Source organism: Saccopteryx leptura, chromosome X (genome assembly GCF_036850995.1).
Source record: "Saccopteryx leptura isolate mSacLep1 chromosome X, mSacLep1_pri_phased_curated, whole genome shotgun sequence".
In the NCBI taxonomy this organism is placed as follows: domain Eukaryota; kingdom Metazoa; phylum Chordata; class Mammalia; order Chiroptera; family Emballonuridae; genus Saccopteryx; species Saccopteryx leptura.
Genome location: NC_089516.1, coordinates 8,527,651 through 8,540,790, shown reverse-complemented (window position 1 = coordinate 8,540,790; position 13,140 = coordinate 8,527,651). Strand labels below are relative to the sequence as shown.

The 13,140-nt window shown below is 45.4% G+C and overlaps 1 protein-coding gene across 4 annotated transcripts in view; it reads left to right on the top strand.

Moving 5' to 3' along the window:
- ASB9 (ankyrin repeat and SOCS box containing 9) overlaps window positions 1-10,730 on the top strand; it is a 29,617-nt gene extending 18,887 nt beyond the window's left edge. For 3 of the 4 annotated variants that reach the window (XM_066357274.1, XM_066357272.1, XM_066357273.1), the window contains exons 5-8: window positions 2,920-3,070; window positions 4,227-4,361; window positions 6,524-6,715; window positions 10,549-10,730. In XM_066357274.1, coding sequence (XP_066213371.1) covers window positions 2,920-3,070; window positions 4,227-4,361; window positions 6,524-6,715; window positions 10,549-10,673 — 603 coding nt within the window. In that variant the 3' untranslated portion in view covers window positions 10,674-10,730. Of the gene's footprint in view, window positions 1-2,919; window positions 3,071-4,226; window positions 4,362-6,523; window positions 6,782-10,548 lie in introns of all 4 variants that reach the window. The other variant, XM_066357275.1, reaches the window with a different exon arrangement.
- The last annotated feature ends 2,410 nt before the right edge of the window (window positions 10,731-13,140 follow it).

Genomic DNA, 13,140 nt, shown 5'->3' with positions numbered 1-13,140 from the left:
ACTTATAGTGGCATTGCAGGGATTTAAACAGATAAAGTAATTATTATTTGGAGAATGAGAATCAAGAAAGCATGATGAGAGACCCTAGAGGAAGAAGGAGGACACAAAGCCATTGAATTTAAGAATAGGGACCAGTAAGTGTTTCATTAACTAAGTCTCCTCACGCTCAAAAGTGATAGGAAAATCTGATCAGAAAATTATACATGAGTTTCTCATATTCTCTCAACCAGTATTTATTGAGCATTTATTATATGCCTAACTCTGGATAAGATTTTTAGGGATTTGTAAATTAAATGAGGAGACAGCCAGATAAACAGGTGCTTTAGTGAGTGTAGTACTAGCTGTTTCAGTAGATAAACCATGAAATCTCAGTAGGCTAATACAATGAAAGATTATTTCTTGCTAAACTGAAATTCCACTGTAGCTGTTGCCAGTTGCGTGATGCTTTCCCAAGGGTGATTCAGGAATCCAGCTTTCTTTTATCCGGCTCCACTGCTTCCAACAAGTGGCTTCCATGTATGCTCTCAGGGTACTCTCCATTCCAGATGGTTGGAGAGGGGAAAGATGTGTAGGATTGTGAATAGAAAACTTTGTTTTCCTCCTTTTCCAAGTGAGAGGAAGGGAGATAGAGGGACAGAGTCCCACATGTGCCCTCACCGGGACCCACCCTGCAACCCCCATCTGGGGCCATACTCACAATCGAGCTATTTTTAGTGCCTGAAGTAGAGGCTTCATGGAACCATGCTCAGCGCCTAAGACCCATGAGCTTGAACCAATCGAGCCATGATTGCTGAAGTGAAAGAGAGAGAAAGAAAGGGAGAGAGGAAAGTGGGGGGGAGAAGCAGATGGTTGCTTCTCCTGTGTGCCCTGACTGGGTATTGAACCTGGGACAGCTACACACCAGGCTGATGCTCTACCACTGAGTCAAATGGCCATGGCCAAGAAAACTTTTAAGGACCAGTCTAGATAGTGACATAGATCACTTTAGCCTGTATTGCATCAACCAGAATTCAGGCCACATCTACCTGCCAGGGAGGCTGGGAAATGTAATATGGTTATGTGGCCAAGATATAGGTTTCTTGAATGCATAGCACCTCAGCCACAGAAGGCATTACAATACACTGGTTTTTATTCATTTGAGAGAGAAAGAGAGAGAGATTTGTTGTTCTACTTATTCTTGCATGTACCCTGACATGGGATTGAACCCACAACCTTGATGTTATCAGTATGACCATCTAAGCAACTCAGCTACTTGGCCAGTGCCCAAATATTATAGTGTTATGGTCCAATAGGGTATTAATTAGTTTTGTGTCTAGCAAATTTATTTCAGCATTCCATTGACTGACTATACAAATTCTCCTTTGAGCCAGCCTTACCATCGTACTGGTTTCCTCATTAATGAATGAACTGAAAAAAATCTTCACTCAATATTTGTATGAAAATCATGTTTTAAAATTTTGAAAAATAAGCCTGACCTGTGGTGGTGCAGTGGATAAAGCGTCAACCTAGAATGCTGAGGTCACCGGTTTGAAACCCTGGGATTGCCCAGTCAAGGCACATATTGTTGTATCAGAACAGTGAGAAACAGACATCTTGCCACACACATAATTAAATAGCCAAATTAAGGAGTCTTTAATCTAAAGCTGGCGACCACACAGAGACCTAAGTCGTTCAAATCAATGTGGTCCTGACTACAGTCTGGAACTAGCTTTTAAAAACAAAATTACAGCCTGACCAGGTGGTGGTGCAGTGGATAGAGCGTTGGACTGGGATGCAGAGGATCCAGGTTCGAGACCCTGAGGTCGCCAGCTTGAGCGCAGGCTCATCTGGTTTGAGCAAAAAAAAAAAAAGCCCACCAGTTTGAACCCAAGGTCGCTGACTTCAGCAAGCGATTACTCGGTCTGCTGAAGGCCTGCGGTCAAGGCACATATGAGAAAGCAATTAATGAACAACTAAGGTGTCGCAACACGCAATGAAAAACTAATGATTGATGCTTCTCATCTCTCTCCGTTCCTGTCTGTCTGTCCCTGTCTATCCCTCTCTCTGACTCACTCTCTGTCTCTGTAAAAAAAAAAAAAAAAAAGTAAAAAAAAAAAAAAAAATTACATACTGACTGAGGAACGGGGAGGAGAGGAAACATAGCAGTGAAACAAGCTCTCTTACAATGTTTATCTATAAGATTAATTCAGGGAGAAACATTACGGGAACATCTGCAACTTTGCGGAACTCTCCAAGGCTACAGCCTGGGAACCCAGCCTCAAGGCCAGGGGTAGGGAGTCTTTTTAGAAAAAATAAGTTCTGCTAAAAATCTCTTTGTTGTAGAGAAAGAAAGTTCTGCCAAAAGTTATTCATGCTAAGAGTCTTTCTTTTCTATTTTTTAATATAACAGTTGATGCTTTCTGCTCCACCCCCCTCTCTCTGTCTGTCTGTCTGTCTCTCTCCTTTCTCCTCCCTTCTCCTGTCTTCTCTAAAATGGATAAATAAAATCTTTTAAAAAGAGAATTCTAAAAATTATTTTTGAAAAATGATACGGTACATTAACAAGTTTAGAAGCTTACTCCGGCTGCTGTGGAGACACTGGATTGGTGTGGCATGGTTCTAGCATGGAATGTTTGAGAGAAAGAGATCAATTTGTAAGGTATTGAAATCATCCTAACTGGTTTCTAAGTTCACACTCTGGGGGAGGTCACGAAGAAGACAGAACATTCGTTAACATTCTTGGTGCTGTCTATTCCTTGCTTCATTTCATTTTTTTTTTTACAACAATCTCATAGAATTTCAAATTTTTGTCCCCATGTGGTAGCTGTGGGTTTTATGGCTCAGAGAGGTTAAATAGCTACCAGCTTGGAAGTGGTGGAGTCTAGGTTAGAACGTAGGACACCGCACTGCCTGCCTTCATTGTGGGGCTTTGTATTCTAGGTGAATGGTGTCACCACAGACTGGCACACTCCCTTGTTTAATGCTTGTGTCAGTGGCAGCAAGGACTGTGTGGATTTGCTTCTGCAGCACGGAGCCAGCCCGCACCCTGTGAGTGATCTGGCCTCTCCCATCCATGAAGCTGCTAAGCGAGGTAAAGTTGTTGAGAATTTATGTTTTTCAACCACTTTTTCAAAGGATCTCACTGTTGAAAGAAGGAAGAAAGAGGAGGTCCATTCTCAAGCAGTAGTTGTCAAGGTACGGTCCTAGGTACAGTCCCGGGACCAGAAGCATCAGTGGGATCTAGCATGCAAGCGCAGGTTCTTGGGCCTCACTCCAGACCATGAACTAGCAACACTGCGGGTGGGGTCCAGCCATCTTGGTTGTAACAATTCCTCCAGGTGATTCTGATGAACTACCTTTTCAGAGCAGCACAAATGCTGCTCCCAGGACCTGTCCTTGGTGAGGTCGTAAGTTAGCTTTCCAGTGCAATGGCATTCATGGAGCCCTTTCTTCTTTAGGCCCGCCTTCAGTCCCTGTTCCTCCATATCTCTCCCCATCTCTCACCTCCATTTCTGTACTTGGACTGATTACAAAGGCCAAATAATTGAAAAAGTGGATGGTTGCTGGTTGCTGAACATGGCTAGTAAATTCAAGTGGCGTTTCACCCAGAGCCACAGATCACATCTATGATCAACCCATTAACTGATGCCAGTGTTTAAAATTGTTACCTATTCTGAGGAATCCAAGGAACAATGAGAACTGAGGAATGGATTTGAGACAGAGGAGGGATCAAAGGGGCCAGAGGAAAAGGGGCCAGAGGGAAAGGGGATGATAGGATGGAATAAACCTGAAGGGAAGGGGGGAGGGCACTGTAGGGAGGGGGGCAAGGGATATGCTGAGGGGAACACGAGGGAGGGGGAAATGCATTCGGGGTGACCCTAGAATGTATGTAAACACAATTAATTAAATTAAAAAAATTCTATTCTTAAGCAAAAGAAATAGCTTTTGGTCCCCTGGATAAGTTGCTGGCAGATTTAAAAATATGGTTACCAGAGGGAAAGGGGGTCTGTGGGTAGTAAAGGGGGTCAAAGAGATAGTGACTGAAGATTTGACTTTGAGTGATAGGCACATAATGCAATACTGTATACAGATGATATATCATAGAATTGTACACTTGAAAACTGTATAATCTTGTTAACCATTGTCACCCTAATAAATGTAATAAGGAAACACGGAAGATGGGGGAAGTATTGTTTCCCTAACTAAGAGAACTCATCGTGACTATTTTCTTCTGCTTTGCACTGCAGGCCACATGGAGTGCGTTGAGACCCTTGCAGCTCATGGGGGTGATGTTGACTATCACATTAGCCACTTGGGCACTCCACTCTATTTGGCTTGTGAGAACCAGCAGATAGCCTGTGCCAAGAAGCTTCTTGAGTCAGGTAAAAGAAAAAACGAAACACAAGGAAAGCAAATGAAAAGTCAGTTTCCATTGTAGCAGAGGAAAGAGTATGGGCAGTGGAGTTAGAAGAGGTCAGGGTTCGTAGTGACTGTGTTCCCATGGGAATTATATGAAACTGCTTGAATTTCAGCTGCTGCTGATGATTTGGTAATATCTCCTCCCAGGGTGGCCCTCAGTGATGAATCCTTTCTCCTCCCTTTCCTCTGCCTCCCTTCTCCAGCCAATCATATTATTAGGCCCTGGATAACTCCCCAAAGCTGCTGGATTAGGAGTGAGTCTTCTTATTTGGGGCCTTCTTCACCACTTCTCTTTAATTTGAAAATCGAACTTGCCTCATTTTTAGCCTGTTGTACATATTATATTTTTGAAAATGCCTATGTAGCATCATTCTTTTACACCTCCCTGCTATCGTCCAATTATTTCTTCAACACTTGGAACACCATTTCCTCCTCTCTTTAATTATTTGAGTCTTGCTTATTCTTTAATACTTCAATAATCTTTTATCCCCTGAAAGTTTTTATAGTTCTTATTTGCCTTCTACTCATCTGGTAACCATTGCCATGGATTAGGGATTCGTACTCATTCATTCTTATTCTTTTCTCTCTCTCTCTCTCTCTCTCTCTCTCTCTCTCTCTCCCTCCCTCCCTCCCTCCCTCCCTCCCTCCCTCCCTCCCTCTCTCTCTCTCCTATCTCTCTCTCTTTCTCTCTCTCTCCCACTCTTCTCCACCATTCTTCTCCCACTTCCTCCCTCCCTCCCTCCCTCTCTCCTTGTCTCTCTCCCTCTCCTTTTCCTTCTCTCTCATATTGCCCTAGGTGGATTTTAAGCTCCTAGTAAAGACAGGGCCAAATTTGGCATCCCTCACAAAGCCAAGAACAATATAAGAACAATGCAGGTAGCATTTGTTGAGTAGACACAGATTTCCATTTTGCAAGAGGGACAGCAGCTGAAGCAAAGCCACATATCCCCACATGTCTCCGTGTGAGCCAGCATCCAGGCTGGGGTAGGGAATTTGTTGAGAGTATAGGGATAGAGTTGAATAGGGTGATTCTAGAAATCCACCTGACTTCTGAAGAGGAAGGCTGCCACCATCCCTGTGATCTTGGGAGTGGCCAGCCCAGTCTATAGGAGGTATCCTTATAAGTTGGCTGCTCTTCACAGTCCCAATTACACAGTCCCAAGTCCCAGGCTTTAAATCCCATGGCAATTGCTCAGTATGTTGTAGCAGGAAGTGACCCGATGGAGGATAGACACTCAGATAACTTTATTAGAGGAAGAGAAAATTTATTAAAAGCTGGCGGAACATGCGGGGTTAGTAGCTCCAAAGACACATGCTCCCCAAAGTTAGATTTCTTAGATCTTATATACTCTTACAGCTTTAGCTTTCACATGACAAATGCCCGATTTCTATGATTTCTTTGTTTGCAGGCCTACGTGACTTTTGGACTTTTGTGTCTCTGGGAGGGGAGGGAGGGGGTAAGAGGAGGCTGGAGAGTCTGTCCTTGACTTATTACTTATTCTTCTCTCTGGATCTGCGAGTTCATTTCAAGGAACTGATAATAAACTAGGTCCACAGCAGTGGTTTGTTATTTTTTAAACTTTTCTATCTGCCCTTGTTCCTCAGTCCTGAACACTGAGTGAGGTCATGGGCTGGAGCGTGAGACCCTAGACATTGCAGGCCCCTCTCTCCTCTGCATTCTTCTTGTTTCTTCCTCCTCAGTAAGGAGGGGTAGGGGGCCTGGCTTTTCCTTCCTTAATGTGACTGTGGCTTCTTGCTATATTTGGGATTTCACCATGTGACCTCACTTTTGGTCTGTACTATTATTAGGGCTCCATTAATAATGTGCCACTTTCAGGCCACCAGGGTTTTTCCTTGTATGTATCCATACCTGTAGATAGTGCTCACAGGTGAGATTTTAAACCTCATATACTATATAGCTCATGTTGTACATTCAGTGACATGATCGAATGGCATGTTCCCCATGTTATTAAATGGAATCAAGTCATCTTCATTTCCTCAAGAAAATTGCTGTGCCCAGTATGGATGCCCTTTGTTAGGGAAATTTGAAGTGCAGTACTTTGAGAAGGGGGATTCTTGGACTCTGCTCCTTGGCTGATGCTCTCTTGTTGTCCTGACTCTTTAGGGGCAAATGTGAACCGAGGCCGAGATCTGGACTCCCCTCTTCATGCAGTGGCCAGGGTGTCCAATGGGGAGCTGGTTCGCCTGCTCATTGACTTTGGAGCAGACACCCAGGCCAGGAATGCTGAAGGCAAACGTCCCTTGGAGCTGGTGCCTCCAGAGAACCCTCTGATCCAGATCTTTTTGCAGAGAGAAGGTGCTTCTCCTTTGTCTGAACCTAAGCCCTAATCCGTAGACTCCTGCGGGCTCTAGCAGGAGGCAGGTACTAACCGAGTTCTGACTTCTAACCCTACAATAAAGATCATTCTCTGCCATTACCAAAAGTGGAAACCTGAGCTAATTTAGTATTCCACCGGGCATGGCACTGGTGGCATAGCAATAACCGTCTGCTATTTGGCAAGTAGGAGACAGGCTGTTTTGGATGATCTAATATTCATATGTGGGCTAGGCCAGTTTTCAAAGAATGAAGATATCATTTAAAAATTTTAATATTAACTTTATCAATAGTAAAACATGCCTACAATGAGGAGAAGCCTCTTTGGGGTTGTAAAATGCTACAGATGGGCCAAACTACTGTAGTTCACAGATGGGCATTTGCTTTCTGGAGGTAAGACTGCAAATAATTGGGCATTCTAAGTTATTACTTTAATGATTCACAGCAATGTGCACACATTCACTACTATAAGTTAATCAACACCAAGCCCACATTCCTCCATAAATAAGAACTGACACTCGTGACCCAAACAACTGAACCTGTGGTTAAGCAGTATGCGAGGGGTTAGGGGCAATTCCCTGGGTGGGCTGGGGTGGAGAGCAAAGACCCCTCTGGTTGCACTCTTAATTGTCCATAGACAAGGAGGGGCAGCTAGCTGCCTTACAACCCATTGACCTTTTTTTTTTTTTTTTTTTTTTTTTTTTTAACCATAATGTGGATGTTAAGCTTTAGGGGCTGTGAGTTAGGGCTGGCTCTGGGCAGAACTGGAAACTGCCCATGGATTCCTTCCTCCTGTTACTCCCACTGCTACAGAGTACTTGTGGGCAAAGCCGTGCCGTGGGGCACAAGGCACACTCCAGTAGAAACCCTTTTCCATTAAGCATTGGGATAATCACCCGGTGCCTCTACCTGCGTTCTGAACATTTCTAGTTTTCAAAAAATTCTGTCTGTGGATATACAGGGCCAGTTTCTCCAGCAGGCACGGACGGCTCAATACTTGAAGCCCACGCTGTTTCTAGGGGCCCACAGAAATGTTTTAATTTCTTTTAAAATTGGAAGAAAAAACTGAATGAAAACTCGACCTGGATTATATTGAGCTTTATAGCGCTGTAGTTGGAAACACCTCCCCCCTTTCTTTCTTTTTTTCTTTTTTTTGTATTTTTCTGAAGCTGGAAACGGGGAGAGACAGTCAGACAGACTCCCGCATGCGCCCAACCGGGATCCACCCTGCATGCCCACCAGGGGGCGACGCTCTGCCCACCAGGGGGCGATGCTCTGCCCCTCCGGGGGCGTCGCTCTGCCGCGACCAGAGCCACTCTAGCGCCTGGGGCAGAGGCCAAGGAGCCATCCCCAGCGCCCAGGCCATCTTTGCTCCAATGGAGCCCTGGCTGCGGGAGGGGAAGAGAGAGACAGAGGAAGGAGGGGGGGGGGTGGAGAAGCAAATGGGCGCTTCTCCTATGTGCCCTGGCCGGGAATCTAACCCGGGTCCCCCGCACGCCAGGCCGACGCTCTACCGCTGAGCCAACCGGCCAGGGCCCCTCCCCCCTTTCTTGAATTGAGAAAGCACTGGATTTGCAAACTGCCTGCACTGACTTTTCTCTTCCGCTTGATTTCCCAAAGCCATTCCTGGACACCTATGTTGCTTTTATTGCCGTTAACTCACACTTTGCTGTCAGTGTGACCAGTGACCCCACTGGTCTGTGATGTGCCTGTCGCCATTAGAGAGAATCACCATTTCTTTCGCGTCCGTGAGTTATCTTTGGGGTACCAGTGACGTCACTGCTCTGCGGGCTGAACGCCCATGGGGAATGGGGACAGGCAAGAGCAGAAAGCCAGCCCTGTGAATCTAACGCAGAGATTACTGTCGGTCAGTGGCCCCGGAGAGGAGCTCAACAATGTTATCATCCCACCCACCTCGCCAAGTTTCTAAAGCAGGGTAGACTCACAGCAAACAATGAAAAGTAAAATCACTCTCTCTCAGCCCAGCATGACGGGAGCCACCTCTGAATGCGCTTTGGTCTTAAAGCATCATGAGTGTTGCTGGAATGAGCTGATATTATTATTGAGTATGGCAAATGGCTACAGAGCTGGAGTGGCTTTCAGCTCTATTTATATGGAATTAAAGCTACAGTGGTTGTGTATTATCCAGCTTGTGGGAAACAGCACCCGTCAGCACCAGTAGTTACACTGAGCTTGCTTTGATACTCTGTTTTTCCTAAGTTTCCACCAGGCTTGCCCTGACGGCTTGTTCTCCGTAGTTCTTTATCGGTAACTCCTCCAGTTGTCTCGGACAGTGTATCTAGCACCCACGATTACACACATCCTTCAACGTTCCCTGGTGAGACCAGACTAAGTTGTTTCCCCATGGTGCACTTTTTGCAGCGTGTGAATATAAGCCTGGGGTACACTGAACATAATCTGGGAGGTGCCCGAAATCCCAACGGGCTCCTGAATGGGCTAGGAGGGTCTGACTGAACCATTCTTCTGATTGGATGTGTGTCTTATTTCCACCTCTCCTTGTTTTCCATCACTGGAGAAATATGCAGCCCACTTTATCCTGTAGCTTATGGTGACACTACAGGAAATCAGAAGCCACCGTAGCCTTTGGGTTCTTTTATCAACCCTGGAAGCAGTCAAGTCACCCGGGGCACATGCTTTGAACAATCCAGATGCATGGCCCCCACCCAACTAGAACCGAAGCAGCATCTGGGGTGCGGCCCGGCATGCAGTTTCAAAGGCGCTCTCTCCGATGGGTGGTTCTCAAGTACAGTCTGGACTGAGGGCCACTGCTCTGCAGGGCTCGTGAGAGGCCATCCCTCTACTTTTTAAAGTGCTTTTAATAATCAAAAGAGAATCCTCATTAAAATGTGGTGCAGGGATGGGGTGGGAAGTCCTTTGCCACCCTTTTGTCCTGATTACAGGGTTTTTCAGCCTCGGCATTATTTATATTTTGGGCCGTTGGCATCTGTCCTGTGCGTTGTGGGATGCTTAGCAGCATCTCAGCTCTCCCAACTAGATGCCAGGAATGCCAGGAGCACCTTTCACCAAGTTGTGACAGCCACGAGTGTCTCCAGACGTTGCCAAGCGGACCTGGAGAGCCAAACAGCTCTCCTTCCTCCTCCCCTCGCCCCCTGTCGGGGACCACTGTCCTCACTTGTACACTCTTGCCTGGTTCCCTAGGCAAGGTTTGTGCTAGCTCACTTTCCAGCTAGGAATTGAAGCACTGGGCTAGTCTGAATGCAGAATATACAGACAAATATGACTTCGGATAACATACACTTATGATTTGCTGATAGCTCATTATATGAATTAGAGTATCTTAAAATTGCTCCAATTATAAAAATGATTTAGTCTAGAAATATGACCTTATTTTTTCAAGGTAAGAGACAAGAAAGCCATTAAATGCAAATTTTATTTTCATTATTGGGCAGTTTGTGTAGCTTAGTAATTCCAAAATTAGCTTTGTTAACCCTCTCTCCATTAGTGAGACTAAGCTTCCTAATTAAAACCTAACCAACTAATTTCAGTTAGGTCAGAAAAGGGAGAACATATCCTAAACTTGTATCCTATAAGAAACAGAAAATGATCTTTTATTTCTTTATAACAATGTTCTACGGGGTGGGGCAAAAGTAGGTTTGTGGTTCATATGGAAAACAATACAATAAATATTAATATAAGAATAAAATTTTGCATACTCTCAACTGTAAACCTGCTTTTGCCCCACCCAATATTCTGTATGCTTTAAAAGAAGGAGAGGAAAAGTCGTCTTGGATCACTGAAACCAATGTGTGGCTTGTCTTACGATCTTTCTCCAGGGCCTGCTTCTTTGATGCAGTTATGTCGCCTTAGAATCCGGAAGTGCTTTGGGATCAAGCAGCATCATAAGATCACCAAACTGCTCCTCCCCGAGGAGCTGAAGCGGTATCTCCTACACAATTAAATGTGTCAAGGCAAACATTATCTTATGCTGTGGCCACAAGAATTTAGAAATAAAGTTGAGTTTTAGAGCATGACTAGTTTCTTCAATTGGATTTTTGTTTGCAACAGAATCACACTGTGTACTTTTGTATTATTGGTTGGAAGGCATGCAGGCATTTTCCCCCTACTGCCCGGAAGAGGGGAGGGCTAAAACAGTAACGATTGTTTGGATTATGGACGCCGTGCCAAGCAGTGAGCTCGGAACACTTTGTGCATTATCTAATTGAGCCCTCGCAGCAATCCTTTCCCGGGTGCTACCCCTATTCTTCTCCAGGTGAGACACGGAGACCAAGGAGGTCAGTCTGTCCAGTTACCCACATCAAGGACAGGAGACCCAGATTTGAGTACAGGTTTTTGTTTTTTGTTTTGTTTTGTTTTGTTTTTTCATTTTTCCGAAGCTAGAAACGGGTAGGCAGTCAGACAGACTCCCGTATGCGCCCGACCGGGATCCACCCCGCACGCCCACCAAGGGGCGATGTTCTGCCCCTCTGGGGCGTCGCTCTGTTGCATCCAGAGCCACTCTAGCGCCTGAGGCAGAGGCCACAGAGCCATCCCCAGCGCCCGGGCCATCTTTGCTCCAATGGAGCCTCGGCTGCGGGAGGGGAAGAGAGAGACAGAGAGGAAGGAGAGGGGGAGGGGTGGAGAAGCAGATGGGCGCTTCTCCTGTGTGCCCTGGCTGGGAATCGAACCCAGGACTCCTGCACGCCAGGCCGACGCTCTACCGCTGAGCCAACCGGCCAGGGCCCAGGTTTTCTGATGCTAAACTGGGGACTTTGGAGCGAGGCAGAATTTTCAGATATCACTATTCTGGCTCCATCTTCTTTACACGGGAAGGCGGATAAAGACATTTCTTTGCCACATCTGACTTTTTTTTAACCTTCTCTGTTATTATGACAAAAGCACTGTTGCCATAGTATATAGTCTATGGGCCGGTTTCTTTTTTTTTTTTTTTTTTTTTTTTTTTTTTTTTTTGTATTTTTCTGAAGCTGGAAACCGGGAGGCAGTCAGACAGACTCCCGCATGCGCGCGACCGGGATCCACCCGGCACGCCCACCAGGGGGCGACGCTCTGCCCCCGGGGCATCGCTCTGTTGCAACCAGAGCCATTCTAGCGCCTGAGGCAGAGGCCATGGAGCCATCCCCAATGCCCTGGCCATCTTTACTCCAATGGAGCCTCGGCTGCGGGAGGGGAAGAGAGAGACAGAGAGGAAGGAGAGGGGCAGGGGTGGAGAAGCAGATGGGCGCTTTTCCTGTGTGCCTTGGCCGGGAATCGAACCCAGGACTTCCGCTCGCCAGGCCGACGCTCTACCACTAAGCCAAGCGGCCAGGGCCTGGGCCGGTTCTTTTTTGCAACCCAAATATTATATATTTATTAGGCATATTCTAGAATCATGCTGTCTAATACAGTAGCCACTAGCCCAGTGGTTCTCCTAGGCAATGTCTGGAGACTTTTAGTTGTCACAACTGAGGAGGATGGGAGGTGTGTGTGCTACTGGCATCGAGTGGGTGGAGGCCAGGGATGCTAGCGCACAGACCAGACCCCAGCAAAGTGTTACCCAGTCCAAAATGCACATAGTGCCAAGATCGAGATACCCTACAATAGCCATAAGTGGCTATGTTTTAAAAACGTAAATTAATTAAGATTAGACAAAATTAAAAATCCAGTTCCTCAGTATCATTAGTCATATTTGCTATGTTTAATAACCACACATAGCCAGTGTCTATTGTATTGGACAACACAAATATGAATCACTGCAGAAAGTTGCTTTGCTCCATTGTTGCAGAGTTTCTTTGAGAAAAATTTCTCTTGGCCAGTACTCCTCAGATACTGGACAGATGGATTTTAACTGCCTTTCAGTTCCTGATTTACATGAGACTTGTGATTTAATTTAGTAATGGTGGCTGGAGTTTCAGTCTTCTCTGAGAGATGAATTTGGAGGACCATTCCATCAATAGAAAGACAATATTGTACCTACTTAAGGCAAATATTAACCTGTAAGATGACAAATGGCCTAAAGATGATCTTTAAGGATAGTTTCGATACAATTTTCTGTCATTCTAAAGTCAATTTGCTACAGGAAAAAAACCCTAAAAAACAAAAAAGTTAAGACTGTTATTCTAAAATGCCCAACCAGTTAGCCAGCAGATGGCGCTGCTGCCTCATGGACACTGAAGCAAAAGGCTTGCTCCTTGTAAAGAACCCATTGTAAGATGGTTTACAACTTAGGCTCTGGAAATTTCCACCCAGGAATGAAAACTTTGTAGTGATTACTTCCATTGAAACTGGGTTTCCTTCTTTTCCAGTGTACCCCAAAATTCAAGCGTGACCTTACCAGAACCTCACCTCCCTGCTTTTTTTCTTCTTGATCTGATCATATTTACAACTGCTCAGAATCTAGACAGCATCCTGCCACTTGCTAATTCATTTAA